Here is a 16,393-nt window from a genome sequence, read left to right as displayed (position 1 = left end):
AAGAAGAAGAAGAAGAAGAAGAAGAAGAAGTAGGATGAAAATAAGATTAATTCCAAACAGGCAAAAAGTGTATGTGCAGAGCTCCTCTAAGTGTATCTGCAGAGCTCCTCTAAGTGTATCTGCAGAATAGAGGAACTCTGCACATACACTTTTTGCCGGCTTGGAATTATTCTTATTTTCATCCTACTTCTTCTTCTTCTTCTTCATCCTCATCCTCATCCTCAGAAGAAGAGGATGAGGATGAGGATGAAGAAGAAGAAGAAGAAGTAGGATGAAAAGAAGAATAATTCCAAGCCGGCAAAAAGTGTATGTGCAGAGTTCCTCTATTTCTGACAGTTCTCTCACAGCTTCTTCACATGTACAGCGGTTGAAACATCTGTATCCTAAATGGAAACTAATAGATACAAATTGTATCTATTAGTTTCCATTTAGGATACAGATGTTTCAACCGCTGTACATGTGAAGAAGCTGTGAGAGAACTGTCAGAAATAGAGGATCTCTGCACATACACTTTTTGCCGGCTTGGAATTATTCTTCTTTTCATCCTACTTCTTCTTCTTCTTCTTCATCCTCATCCTCATCCTCTTCTTCTGAGGATGAAGATGAAGAAGAAGAAGAAGTAGGATGAAAAGAAGAATAATTCCAAGCCGGCAAAAAGTATATGTGCAGAGTTCCTCTATTTCTGACAGTTCTCTCACAGCTTCTTCACATGTACAGTGGTTGAAACATCTGTATCCTAAATGTAAACTAATAGATACAATGTTTCAACCGCTAAACATGTGTTCCTTCTGTCAGAGAACTGTCAGAAATAGCGGAGCTCACTGCAGGGACACTTTTACCGGCTGATCGGGAAATGTTCGATTCGCGCACCCGAAGTAGGCAAAATTTCGGTTTCGCCGCGAATCGAATATTTCCTGAAATTCGACTCGAATTCCGGTTCGCCTGGTTCGATTCGCTCATCTCTACTACACACTCTAGGTACAATACCCCAGCAGGAAGGATTCCTCCATCCACCTTGAGCGTGTGGATGGGGAAATCCTCCTTGCTGAGGCATTGTTTTCTGGAAGCACGGGAACTTCCTCTACTGTATGTCAGAATACACAGATTGGTGCTGCTAGCTACAGCCTGCAGCGCTGATAGAGTGTGAACAATCTGACAACCTGGTTGTACAGAAGTCGATCAGAAGATCAATTGCTGTACAAGTAAGCAAGTCTCACACTGTCACAATACCTAGTAAAACACCCCACTCACCTTTCTCTTTTAAAAACTGGCTATTTCTGTCTTAATAATACTTCTGGAAAGCATTGCTGAATGTGTCTGTGATAGCTAGATTTATTTATTATTTATTTATTTCAGGTACTTATATAGCGCCATCAATTTAAGCAGAGCTTTACATATATATATATATATAGTACATTCACATCAGTCCCTAACCCTTAAAGAGCGTACAATCTAAAGTCCCTAACTCATATTCATACATACACATGCTAGGGCCAAATTAGACAGGATCCAATTAACCTACCAGCATGTCTTTGGAGTGTGGGAGGAAACGAGAGTACCCAGAGGAAACCCACGCAAGCACAGGTAGAACATGCAAACTCCAGGCAGGTGGTGTCATGGCTGAAATTCTAACCAGCGATCCTAGTACTGCCAGGCGGAAGTGCTAACCATTTTGCCACTGTGCTAAATGGTTCACGAATCTGAAAATGGTGCCAGACATAATTTTCTTCTTTCCACTTGCTCAGTGCAAAGTAATTAAGCCACTTCTTATGTGATTATGATTATAGTAGTGAATTAAAAGTTTGTCATATGACTGATAATACAAATTTATTCTAAAGGTAAAAATGATTAAAATATAGTCTGAGTCTCAACCTGTGTCTTGTACACTAAAGTGAGCAGAAAAATGTCAAAAGTTGAAACAAATATACTGCACTTTAAAAAGTATGTTTTTATATCCTAGAACTTGATCCTAAGTGGTTTTTAAACTAATGTGCACATCTGTGTGTATCTGATTAATTTTGTTAAGTAAAAATAAAAATTGCTTGATTTTCCTGCTTGTTGGTCAAGGAGTGTGGCATTTCTTCTGGGTTCATCCCTACATATTTCCTTAGTCTCCTCTTCCCTACTGCTCAGAGTATATTTATTTATTTATTTCAGGTACTTCTATAGCACCGTCCATTTATGCAGCGCTTACATACATATACAGTATATATATTGTACATTCACATCAGTCCCTAACCCTCAAGGGGCATACAATCTAAGGTCCCTAACTTACATTCATACATACACATACTAGGGCCAATTTAGACAGGAGTAAATTAACCTGCCAGCATGTCTTTGGAGTGTGGGAGGAAACCAGAGTACCTGGAGGAAACCCACACAGGCACAACATGCAAACTCCAGGCAGGTGGTGCCGTGGCTGGGATTTGAACCAATGACCTTAGTACTGCCAGGCGGAAGTGCTAACCATTTAGCCACTGTGCTGCCCTATTGTAATATATACTCTGTAGTGAGTCACAAGGTTTGAGACTACAGCAGTGGCTGATCTGTGTGATACATTTATAATCACAGCCAAGGACTGCATGGACACCAGGATTTACAGTACATGAATGTGTTATCTCTGAGCCAGCATCTCAGTCCAGGAACTACATGCTGATCCTAAATACAGATGAAACTGTCTTCTGGAGACATATAGCAGATGAATGCATTGTCAAGGAGAGTGTTGAGATCTTTGTGTGTCATGAGTATTAAGTAATAAACGCCCATAACTGTTATTTTTACACTTTAGGCTGGCCATACATTATACAATTTTCTTGAGATTTTTGGTTTAGATTTACCAAAAACCATATATTAGGAGGTCAAATCTAACAACACTTTCAATTGTATCCAACTAGGCAGGCTCTTGCACTACATAGTTGAAGGTAAATCTAAAGGAAATTGGGCAGAAATTGGACAGAAAATTGTATAGTGTATGGACAGCTTTACTTAGCATGGATGCACTTATGGTACATAATAAATTGGGCCTGCTTTAAGTTTCAAACTTTTTCATTATGTCATCATGTTGTAATTTAACTTTTTATTTCTGTCTTCTAGATATGTACTACAACATCAGCTCCCTTTATCACTGTTGGGACTCTGGAACAGGGAAGCATTTTTGTGAGTACAGTTGCTTTATAAATATTGATCCCATTGTAATATGCTGATGTGCAAAATATTGTGTCTGGTTGTACAATTTGTGCACTTTCTGTACAATGTACATGATACCATACTATTACATATTTTATACTTCACATCTCTGCTGCCTTGTTGGAAAGATGTTTCATAGTTTTTTTTTATATATTTTTTGTGTTATTGTAAATCTAATACACATACTCATGCAGGTGCACTCCTCTTTTGCAAAAAAAAATAAATAAAAAAAAATATAACATAAATGCTAAACAATAAATTTAACATTTTATTGTAACATTTAATATTCTTAAAAATTACTTTTTTATTTCAGTGTATGGCCATTTGAATGTCACTAACATATACAACCTTGGGTATGTGTACAAAATGCCCCCAGAACACATATCATAACCCTAAATGTCTGTACTGAGCTATGGGTCATATTGCAATCATCCCTCGCAAATGTAAAATTTTTGAATATAGTTTAAAGGCTTAAAGCAACTCTGTTGCTATTTAATATTAAAAAAAAAAAGTTTATCCTGCAGACCCCATTCACACTTGAGTGTTTTTCAGCTCCATGCTCAAAAACGCTCAACAAATACAATCCCATTATTCCCATTGGCCCCTGTTCACACTTGAGCATTTTGTCACCTGTAGTAAAAGCCTGGCACTCAAAAAAGTACTTGCGCTATATTTCAGGAAGATCTGAGTGTTTTGTCCCCATAGACTTGAATGGAAAATGCCTGGTCAGTGGGAATGAGTGTTTTTTCAAGCATTTTTTCAAGTTGTTTTTCAGGCAGTTTCAGCTCAAACAGCCACAGCAAATACGCAGAAATGAAAAACGCCTCAAAAAACACCTGTAATATTTGCAAATCTGCTTAAAAAAATTCCCAAAACCACCTGAAAAAAAACACTTGAAAAAAAACCACCTGAAAAACGCTTAGCTCAGTGTGAACGGAGCCGCAGGGAACAGGATAAATACTCACCAATGCCGCCAAACTCTGCTGTCTTTAAGAGATAAGCTTGCTGCATACTCTTCAGTCCCACTTCCAGGAGTGTCAAAATCCTGGTTCATTGCTGTGTTCATTGTGGGCGGGGCTGCATCTATGGGAACATGTTACATGTTCCACCCTAAAAACCAGTGGAACATATAACATGTTCCCAAAGGTGAACTTATCCCTTAACTGCTTGCTGTCACCTTGTTTGGGAGATTTTACCTCACTGTCTGTCCCTGTGACACCAGGAAAAGAAATGAGGGAACTGTGTGTCATAGAGAGGTGGAAGACACACATAAAAATTTGACAGAGCTCAGGTGTGTTTTGGGAAGTCTCCCCGATGGGGATAGAAACTTAAAAACAGGCGCAGGTTCTCTCTGTTTACTTCTAAAATTAGAAGTTTTGGCTGGAGTTTGGTAACTGTATGCATACCGATGCACATAATCATTTTAAAAAGTAAATCTATGTGGTAGTTTCTAAACTAATATACAAAAACAGTGTAGCATAACCTTCATAAAATGGTAATAAGATCATAAATGAATATATAGTGCATATACAAAAAGCACTGATAACTGTGACAAACGTGAGATAATATCTTCCAAATATGGGAAAAGATGTGCCATCCATGCATCCACCCAATGTGCTCACCTCCAACTTTGACCTCACAGGAAAAGAATGAGGTCAAATATTGCTTTATAACACCCTAGTTGCCGGAATCAAATCATAGGATCCAAATCTCTTAACAACCCCCCTCTGGATACATTTAGGCATCAGATAATCACTATTCTCTGTGTTTCCACATTCACTGCTCAAATAGGTATTTAGGCATCTGAAAGAAAAAAGGGTGACCCATAGTGCACGCTGTATAAAATTTAATCTGACTCGTATTTTCTAAACTATAATATAGAGAACAAATGTAAAGTTTATTTTTGCCATGTGTAGTCATCAGATATACAGTCATTCATAAATACAATATATTTATCTCCCATGTCATAGGGACTAGCGGAAACAGTAAACAAGACCTCAAGCCTAAACTTTAGCCTGGTAAGTAATTACATTCTCCTCCTTGCAGGGACAGATTTTTTTTCTATTAATCATACTAGACCTGTGCCTACAGGGGGCAAAGACAGAGGCAACTTTTGGCCACGTTTTTTGCCATCATCAGTAGGTATACAGTTATCTCATATTAACTCATTGATATGCTGTCACAACTTCTGAATTAGGTCCAATTCAACAAAAAAAAATTCAATGAATCCTAGAAGAGGAATGTTTCCCAGTTATTGAAATCCAGCCTTGCTATCTTGAATTATCTTATTTAAAATATTCATTGACATACTAAACAGTACCTTAGAGAGAGGAAGGATTTCCATTGGTGATGATGTCCTCTTAAGTCCCTTTATTGTGTTGTTGCAAATAGAAAGCAGTATAAACCATCTATAATGACGGTCCTCTGCTTTAATATACCTTCATAGGGGAAGAAAAAGCGATTGTAAGCGCCAAGGAGCAGGGCCCTAGAACCCCTTATGTATTGTATTGTTACTGTATTGTCTCATGTACTGTCCCCCACTATAATGTACAGCGCTGAGCAAACTTTTTGGCGCTATGAAGGACAGTTCATTTTTAGCTTTGGCATTTTTGATTTTGGAAAACACGCTAGAATATTTGTGTACAATATGTTATCGTTTCAGATAATTTTTTATACAACAAGAATTTTCTGTACTTGTTGATAATGGTCTTAAGCTGAAAAATTATAACTAATGCATGCCACAACTTCTAAGGATTTGTAAACTGCAGTATATTACATTTTTGACCGTTTGTATTGATATTCTTTAATACCAGTTTATAAAGCTGCCCATATATGACCAGATATCTCCCTTAGAACAACAGACAGATACCTGCCTGTCTTTGATTAGCTTACCAGGGCCCATTAAGATATTTGCAAGACAGACTATGAAACAATAACATCTGTACCATTTAATGCGTCTCCCATGAATAATTGGGTCCAGCTTAGACAAAGTTTGTAAAATGCTTGTGTGTAACAATAATCATCAAACTTCCAATCAAATGCTTGTTATAGCCACCTTGACAGGCAGAAAAAAATATTATGCTAAATTATCCAGTGCCTTAACCATTTTCCCTTCAGGGGATTTATCCCCCTTCCTGACCAGGCCATTTCTTGCGATACGGCGCTACGTTACTTTGACTGACAATTGCACGGTCATGCAACGCTGCACCCAAATTAAATTTAAGTTCTTTTTTTCCTATAAATAGAGCTTTCTTTTGGTGGTATTTGATCACCTGTGCGTTTTTTATTTTTTGCACTATAAACAAAAAAAGTCCGACAATTTTGAGAATAAAAACATATTGTTGACTTTTTGCTATTAAACGTCCAATAAAAAAATTTAAAAAATCTAATTTCATCATATATTTAGACCAAATGTATTCTGCTACATGTCTTTGCTAAAAAAAATCCCAATACGTTGGTTTATGTGAAAGTTATATTGTCTACAAATGGCGGTATATATACTGGAATTTTTATTTGTATTTTTTTATACTAGTAATGGCGTTGATCAGCGACTTATAGCGGGACTGCGTCGGGTATTCTGACACTGGAGTGGAACTGACTAACTGTCACTGACATCCCCGGTGACACCACTGCAGTGATCAGTACTAATAAAAAGCACTGACACTAGTGATGGCACTGGGCAAGAAGGGGTTAACATGTGAGTCAATCAAAGGGATAACTGTGTGCTGTGGGTGTGCTTTCCACTGTAAGCACATTGCTTTGTATGGCTTTGCTATGCAGAGCCATACAAAGCAGTGTGCAGGAGCTGACATGGGAGAGATCTGTGTTTATACACAGGTCTCTCCCCCGTTGGAGATACTCGGCGATAACTGGGTGCCAGCGAGTAAGCACCGGGAGGGTCCCGGTGATTGACAGCTGAGGCCATGAATGGCGCGTGGGTAGGGAGCGTGCGCCCCCTACCCGGGACTGGAAAATCGTGTGTGTGTATGTATGTACAGTGGGGCAAAAAAGTATTTAGTCAGCCACCAACTGTGCAAGTTCTCCCACTTAAAAAGATGAGAGAGGCCTGTAATTGGCATCATAGGTAGACCTCAACTATGAGAGACAAAATGTCAAAAAAAAATCCAGACAATCACATTGGCTGATTTGGAAAGAGTTTATTTGCAAATTATGGTGGAAAATAAGTATTTGGTCAATATGAAAAGTTCATCTCAATACTTTGTTATATATCCTTTGTTGGCAATGACAGAGGTCAAACGTTTCCTGTAAGTCTTTACAAGGTTGGCACACACTGTTGCTGGTATGTTGGCCCATTCCTCCATGCAGATCTCCTCTAGAGCAGTGATGTTTTGGGGCTGTCGCTGGGCAACAAGGACTTTCATCTCCCTCCAAAGGTTTCCTATGGGGTTGAGATCTGGAGACTGGCTAGGCCACTCCAGGACCTTGAAATGCTTCTTATGAAGCCACTCCTTTGTTGCCCGGGCGGTATGTTTGGGATCATTGTCATGTTGGAAGACCCAGCCACGTTTCTTCTTCAATGCCCTTGCTGATGGAAGGAGGTTTGCATTCAAAATTTCACGATACATGGCCCCATTCATTCTGTCCTGTACATGGATCAGTCGTCCTGGTCCCTTTGCGGAGAAACAGCCCCAAAGCATGATGTTGCCACCCCCATGCTTCACAGTAGGTATGGTGTTCTTTGGATGCAACTCAGCATTCTCTCTCCTCCAAACACGACGAGTTGTGTTTCTACCAAACAGTTCTATTTTGGTTTCATCTGACCATATGAAATTCTCCCAATCCTCTTCTGGATCATCCAAATGCTCTCTAGCAAACTTCAGACGGGCCCGGACATGTACTGGCTTAAGCAGGGGGACACGTCTGGCACTGCAGGATCTGAGTCCCTGGCGGCGTAGTGTGTTACTGATGGTATCCTTTGTTACGTTGGTCCCAGCTCTCTGCAGGTCATTCACTAGGTCCCCCCGTGTGGTCCTGGGATTTTTGCTCACTGTTCTTGTGATCATTTTGACACCACGGGGTAAGATCTTGCGTGGAGCCCCAGATCGAGGGAGATTATCAGTGGTCTTGTATGTCTTCCATTTTCTAATTATTGCTCTCACAGTTGATTTGTTCACACCAAGCTGCTTGCCTATTGCAGATTCAGTCTTCCCAGCCTGGTGCAGGTCTACAATTTTGTTTCTGGTGTCCTTCGACAGCTCTTTGGTCTTCACCATAGTGGAGTTTGGAGTGTGACTGTTTGAGGTTGTGGACAGGTGCCTTTTATACTGATAACAAGTTCAAACAGGTGCCATTGATACAGGTAATGAGTGCAGGACAGAGGAGCCTGTTAAAGAAGAAGGTACAGGTCTGTGAGAGCCAGAAATCTTGCTTGTTTGTAGGTGACCAAATACTTATTTTCCACCATAATTTGCAAATAAATTCTTTCCAAATCAGCCAATATGATTGTCTGGATTTTTTTTCTCATTTTGTCTCTCATAGTTGAGGTCTACCTATGATGCCAATTACAGGCCTCTCTCATCTTTTTTAAGTGGGAGAACTTGCACAATTGGTGGCTGACTAAATACCTTTTTGCCCCACTGTATATAGAAATATATATATATATATATATATATATATATATATAATGTGATTGTGTGCACCCGTGCCACCCTGTAGCAGTATTTCTGCTATAGGGAGGTGCAGAAGCAGTTAATTCTGATGACTTATTGCTAGATGTGCAATAAAATCAACCATTAATACTCAAGTCAAGCTTTCTTTTACTTTAAAGACTTAATAAAACCCAAAACAAATTGCAAAATATGTTACAGTATTGGTGTAGAATATGTTATTGTTTCAGATATTTTTTTTTAATAAATTTAGATACAAGTATATACAATTTGTAGTTTGAATTTAAAATATCATAATTGGATAACAGAAAGCATTATTGCACTATTATGTTACACTATTCCAACCTTTAGTTGCAGCTTACCAGTCCTTGGATGTGGTGTCTGCATTTGTTCTTTTTTAGGTTAAATACATTTTCCGCAAGTAAACAATGTAGGCCATCGATTCTGCCAGAAACCCAGTGTACCTGTCACTTCCTGTGTATTGAGCTGAATCTGAAACATTATCAGCTTTCCAAGCCCTACCTCTCTATGTAATGGAAATGAGGGGAAGGAAGATGTTTGTATTTCAAATTAGGAGAGCAATGATAGTGATAACACTGCTCCTCCATGGATACAGTATGGTGAGTGAGCGGTGTCACAAGCAGTCTGGCAGGATCACTAGGTGTAAATAAAAATAAAAAAATTATCATTTTTGGTGGCTCTGCCCCAAGGTCCAGCAGCTGCAGATACAGGTATACCACTTAATTAGAACTATATTACAACAGCACCTACATAAAGACTCAAGGGAGTCCCTATTGCATAAACCTGTTGCATAAACCTAATTTAACCAAAATGAGCATAAAATTGTCTCAACCATTGGTGTGCGCAGCCTTTGGCATTAGGGTGTGCACCCCAAAGCATAAGACACATATGTGTGTGTGCATATATATATATATATATATATATATATATATACAGTCAGGTCCATAAATATTGGGACATCGACACAATTCTAACATTTTTGGCTCTATACACCACCACAATGGATTTGAAATGAAACGACCAAGATGTGCTTTAACTGCAGAATGTCAGCTTTAATTTGAGGGTATTTACATCAAAATCAGGTGAACAGTGTAGGAATTACAACAGTTTGCATATGTGCCTCCCACTTTTTAAGGGACCAAAAGTAATGGGACAGCATAATAATCATAAATCAAACTTTCACTTTTTAATACTTGGTTGCAAATCCTTTGCAGTCAATTACAGCCTGAAGTGTGGAACGCATAGACATCACCAGACGCTGGGTTTCATCCCTGGTGATGCTCTGCCAGGCCTCTACTGCAACTGTCTTCAGTTCCTGCTTGTTCTTGGGGCATTTTCCCTTCAGTTTTGTCTTCAGCAAGTGAAATGCATGCTCACTCGGATTCAGGTCAGGTGATTGACTTGGCCATTGCAGAACATTCCACTTCTTTCCCTTAAAAAACTCTTTGGTTGCTTTTGCAGTATGCTTTGGGTCATTGTCCATATGCACTGTGAAGCGGCGTCCAATGAGCTCTGAAGCATTTGGCTGAATATGAGCAGATAATATTGCCCAAAACACTTCAGAATTCATCCGGCTGCTTTTGTCAGCAGTCACATCATCAATAAATACAAGAGAACCAGTTCCATTGGCAGCCATACATGCCCACGCCATGACACTACCACCACCATGCTTCACTGATGAGGTGGTATGCTTAGGATCATGAGCAGTTCCTTTCCTTCTCCATACTCTTCTCTTCCCATCACTCTGGTACAAGTTGATGTTGGTCTCATCTGTCCATAGGATGTTGTTCCAGAACTGTGAAGGCTTTTTTAGATGTCGTTTGGCAAACTCTAATCTGGCCTTCCTGTTTTTGAGGCTCACCAATGGTTTCCATCTTGTGGTGAACCCTCTGTATTCACTCTGGTGAAGTCTTCTCTTGGCTGTTGACTTTGACACACATACACCTACCTCCTGGAGAGTGTTCTTGACCTGGCCAACTGTTGTGAAGGGTGTTTTCTTCACCAGGGAAAGAATTCTTCGGTCATCCACCACAGTTGTTTTCCGTGGTCTTCCGGATCTTTTGGTGTTGCTGAGCTCACCGGTGCGTTCCTTCTTTTTAAGAATGTTCCAAACAGTTGTTTTGGCCACGCCTAATGTTTTTCCTATCTCTCTGATGGGTTTGTTTTGTTTTTTCAGTCTAATGATGGCTTGCTTCACTGATAGGGACAGCTCTTTGGATCTCATCTTGAGAGTTGACAGCAACAGATTCAAGATGCAAATAGCACACTTGAAATTAACTCTGGACCTTTTATCTGCTCATTGTAATTGGGATAATGAGGGAATAACACACATCTGGCCATGGAACAGCTGAGAAGCCAATTGTCCCATTACTTTTGGTCCCTTAGCAAGTGGGAGGCACATATGCAAACTGTTGTAATTCCTACACCGTTCACCTGATTTGGATGTATATACCCTCAAATTAAAGCTGACAGTCTGCAGTTAAAGCACATCTTGTTTGTTTCATTTCAGCTCCATTGTGGTGGTGTATAGAGCCAAAAATGTTAGAATTGTGTCGATGTCCCAATATTTATGGACCTGACTGTATATTTATATATACACCAGGGGTGGACTGACAACTAATGGGGCCCCTGGGCAATAGGGGATCATAGGGCCCCTGTGTCCTTGCCCAAACTCAAAAAAGCCAATGAAAAAGGTACCAGGGGCATCTCACGGGGCCCCCTACTGACCCTGGGCCCTCGGGCAGTGCCCGAGTTTCCAAATGGTCAGTCCGCCCCTGATATACACGCACTAGTAGAAAGCAAGGAGGAGGCAGGATCCCCTTTGGGGATGTTCCTGCAGTCCTCCATGAGAAGGCGGAGCACCTGAAACTACTGGGAGAGATGGTAGGGGGAGGAGATTCATCTTGAAAATGTGCATGTTATCTAGGACATTTGCCAACAATTGGTGATTAGGGTGTGCCTAGGTACATTGGCACACCCTGTGCGCACGCCTATGTTCTCAACTCTTTTATAGCTACCAAAAAGACAATCATGAAGGGTTGTAGTCTGCCTACCTTAAACTACCAGGAGGTCTTGCAGTCTTTCAGGTCAATTGACCTACAAGAACTATTTTTAGCTTTATAAACGCATTAGTCAAGAATGTACTTTTTTTTCTTTTACTTTTTCTCCCCCTTCTCTTCTATTTTCTTCTATATATTGTAGCAAACTATTTAAAATTATGCAAGTGCAAATGCTGGCTTCCCTTGCATCTTGGCTGTATTTATGTGAATACTTTTGCCATTCTTGCATATGGGTATACAATTTTGTGATTTGTAGATCTGTAATTTATATGGATCTGGATGCAGAAGTATTGTATGGTATGGGCACATGCACATTGCTTTTCAGAGTCCTATACTGAGATTGTTTGAATACTATGAATATTTTCCTTAGTGACTGAAAGTGATATCTGGTCATTGTGCACACGTTTACAGTGTGTATGTTAATTTTTCTGCCTATGTTCTATTGTAATATTCTTGCAAAACTAATAACATTCTTGTGAAATAAATTTAACAGAAAAAAAGTTAAGCAAATGAAAACGAATTCAGCCAGTGGGAAATGCAACACTCATTAAATTACATTTTTGCTTTGGGGTTTAGATTTAATTTTAAATATCTCCAGTTCTGATAATTTACTGTAACCTTTACAGAATAAAATCAGTAAAATTTCTCCTAGGAGATCATGAAAGATTTTGTTTACCTGAACCATGCTTTATAAGCATGCTTTTAGGGTTTTGGGTTTTTTTTGCCTTCCCCCGGATCAACTGTGCGTTTATGGTTTAATGAATGCTTTTAATTTTCTTGTTTCAGTTATTAAACTTTGTGGGTATGGTATTTTCTTTCTTTCAACCTGACTATGACGATGTAACTATGCAACTAAATCCCCCCTTCCCTATAAATTGTTTAAAACGCCTGTAACAATTATCTTCCCCTCAAAATGTGCTGCCATGGACTTTCATTGCAGACTCTCATGTAACCACAAACCTAAGCTTTGGTCACATGAGCTCAGTTTAAAGGCGATAAGAACTGTCATCCAACCAATTAGCATCTCTTGAACTCTGATCCTCTTTGAGAGCATTCTCTGTAAGATACATTTTACAGTATTTCTTTTATGATTCATTATTTTAGGGAGCACAATGATCGGAATGGGCTTGGGTTAATTTAGGTATAGGTCTAACTTAGGAAATCACTAATAAATGCCACATAAGCTGCCATTATCAAAAATTATGTAAATGATGCATAGTGGCCATAAGTACCATCAAGATAATGTGAAATGGAAACAGGTTCAGTGAACAAAGGTAAAATTACTTCTTTATTGTGATTGTGCAATGTTACCTTTACACATTGCTGAGAATCCATCTCGCTCTTGAAGATTTTATTCACTTGGGATATTCAGTAATGACATTAAAATGTACTAAATTCTGCTGAACTTTTCTCTACAAATCAAACTGAGGTGATTCAGCAATAAGAATTTTTAACAAGCTCATTTAATAATATTTCTGTGACCAGAAAGCTACAATGTATTCAGACTAAGTCTACATATTATAATTGTCATATTTATAAATAATGAGGTCCCTTGGGGCTTATTTCTAGTAACAATTAGCACCGCTGTGAACAACCAATTCTCCCGTATGCCCTGTCTGCCATTTCAGCTCTTACATCTAAAGGTTATCTAAGAAGAACTTTCTGATTTCAGTTGATAGAAGAATAACTGTGTGGTGAAGACCTATGTTTTAATTATTTGAGTTGTATAATTCACAGCATTTCACTCATGTGCTGTAAACAAGTCTGTACTTCTCCTAGCCTACTTAGTAGCCTTTAACTGGAAAACCAGACAGCATGAAATAAACATATAATGTAATTAAGAGATACATTGAGGATGTGAGGGCAAACTTTAAGCCTTGCACAAACAGTTAAAGAACTCTGTTGACCTTAATATTACTCCATTGTGTTTCAGGTAAACAATAACACTTTAGAGTTGATTTGCTAAAGGCAAATAGGTTGTTCACTTAGCAAGAGAATTTTCACTTTGCAAGAGATTTTTCCCTTAGCTTAGTGAAAATTCACTTTGCACAGAATAGCCAAAAACAAGAACAATCAAGAAAATATCAATGAAGAAAATAGTGTTTTATATGAAACTGATTAATTTATAGAAGTTAGCAGAGCATCATTCACGCCAGTTGTGAGTCCATTTTTCAATGCACATTTGCAGGCATATTCTATGCCATATGTCTATCACTTTGTCTATTTGTGATTTATGTCACTTTTGCAATTAATTATGGGACGCATTTGTATTTTCACAATTTTCTTCAGTTTTTGATGTGCATTTTTCTTTTATATGTATGTATTTCCTTGCACATTATCACATCATAATATATGTTTAAACATCTCACACAGTAGAATTTTATAAGAGATTTATTTAATTTATGCATTTATTATGTTCTTTAAGTTTATTTAGTGTATAGGTATCTTATATAGGAGCGCAGCACCATTTTTTCCCCAATTTTTTTTTTGCATTCTATTCAGCTGTATAGCCAGGTGATAGTAGCTTCCTTATTTTAGTTTTAATTCTATTTGGGTAGCACAGCTGGTTTACATACTACAGAACTTTACCTCATTCACTCAAATAAGAGAAAATTCTCCTACAAAGTGAAAATTCCCTTGCAAAGTGAACAACCTATTTGCCTTTAATAAATTCCTTTTGTACAAAAAAAAACAAAAACATAATATCACTGAGCAGGTCTGGATCATAAAACAAAATAAAGAGCTCTTCTCCGACCTGTGAATAGTAACTTTACTTCCTCCGCAGCCAGGAGAGCACCCAGTTGTCTTATAGCAGGGTGGACTTGATGACCAATCTCTGGTTTAGGAGGCCAACTAAATTATTTAGCTTTTAGTATGTTATGTTTTGAATGAGGCTACTGGAGATTAACTCAAGGCAAATAAAAATAAATCCCTTCCCCACTCCACCTACTGTATCTCTAGATAATCTTTATCATTATTATTATTATTTTAATGTAACTAAAACCATGGTCAGATGAATGTCTTTTTTCCTTTTGGTCTGTAGTGTGGGACTGTACTCCTTGTAGCACCCATCTAACTTTCTGGTGACATAAACTCTGCACATTGGTCCCAAAGGAATCCATCAACGGACCCTCAAAGAGTCCTACAGTCTCAAGCTCACTACACATGTCAGTCTGATTGTGCCATCTCCTTTAGATCCACCAACAAGTATGTAGTACAAGGCCTGCTTGATAGGATAGAAGTAGGTTTGGTAGATCTAAAGTTGATTGTACAGAGAATGTATGGCCATATTGCAACATGTATGGTGACAGCAGCAGCTTTGTAATATCAGAACATGAGGGGTAGCAACAAGTCTAGTCTCTATTGGTGATCGCCAGTCTTCATTAGGAAAAGAGGTGCCTTGCATGGTCACTTTATAGCGGATTTAGACAAGTAGTTCATGATATTAGGAGATTTTTGTTTCATAAAAACTGTATAAGAGTTAGGAGTGTAGCTTTATGTGAAGCTTTGATAGGAAAAAAAAATCCATGACCTGGAGATGACCAAAATGCTTGGATCCCCTGACCTAGGGATTTTTGTTCCCTGTAACCTCTATAGTTGTGTCCTAAGTTCTAGTCGTTGGACATAGTGGCAGAAATTGCAGTAGAATCAATGGCCATGATCGCTACTTTAGCTGTTCTCTCATCCCTGTTTCTTGCTGAATTTTTTTACGTTTCATTTGCAGATAAGTGAAGGAGCTGAATGCATTTTTATACCTGCCAAGCTGTTTCTGTCAGAAGCCCCCGACAAGTCCTGGCAGGTGGCCAAAGAGCTGGTAAACAGTTACCCCTCTGAGAAGAAGATCAGGGAATCCTATACCACTCTGCAAAACTGGCGTGTCTACAAGGAGAAGATGCTAGGGAAGCAGCAAGATGGCTTCAAATATTTTAAATCTGGGAGATAAATACTTGCCTTTTCTCACTAGATTCTATGTATGAAAAACAAACTTATATTGAACTGTAAAAACAAAAAATATAAAAAGTCTATTAACTTTTATTTATTTGTATGTTTGCAATTATACTCCTATGACAGACAGTAAAAACAAACTAGTTAGGCATGTTTTTCCTGAATTTTTTAAATTGAAATTTTGATGCAATAGTTCAGATTTTGTTCAAGGTACATGTAATTTGTTCTAGGCAAGCTGGATACTCCTCACTAAGTAGTAATGTGAGGATGAGAATTACGAAATGAGTCTGCAGATTTACAAAGCCAGCAATGGCAAGGCCCACATTTCTATATTAACAGGTACCCTTTAAGTTTAAAATTGAGATGCTTGAAGCTTAAGTATGACATACAAGCTTACCAAGACCCTTAAATATTGTTTTAAAAATTAACAACCAATGCAATGCAATGCTACTGCGTATGACAAAAGTGAAAGTGTATCTAAATTCAAACGCAAAAATGTAATATATTACAACGCATCAGTCATTAACCACTTCCCGTCCGCCCTATAGCAGAAAT

At 38.5% G+C, this 16,393-nt stretch overlaps 1 protein-coding gene across 1 annotated transcript in view; it reads left to right on the top strand.

Annotated features, from left to right (window-relative positions):
• LOC149469411 (cyclic nucleotide-binding domain-containing protein 2-like) overlaps positions 1-15,928 on the top strand; it is a 106,513-nt gene extending 90,585 nt beyond the window's left edge. The window contains exons 15-17 of the mRNA XM_089669322.1: positions 3,094-3,156; positions 5,157-5,204; positions 15,618-15,928. Of these exons, the coding sequence (XP_089525448.1) occupies positions 3,094-3,156; positions 5,157-5,204; positions 15,618-15,836 (330 nt within the window). The 3' untranslated portion in view covers positions 15,837-15,928. The remainder of the gene's footprint in view (positions 1-3,093; positions 3,157-5,156; positions 5,205-15,617) is intronic.
• Positions 15,929-16,393: the final 465 nt, after the last annotated feature.

Source organism: Staurois parvus, unplaced genomic scaffold, assembly GCF_062004578.1.
Source record: "Staurois parvus isolate SC_StPar_1 unplaced genomic scaffold, SC_StPar_1.0 ptg000071l, whole genome shotgun sequence".
NCBI classification, from domain to species: Eukaryota; Metazoa; Chordata; class Amphibia; order Anura; family Ranidae; genus Staurois; species Staurois parvus.
Note: the sequence above shows the minus strand (reverse complement) of the source record. Positions and strands in the feature narration are given on the sequence as shown.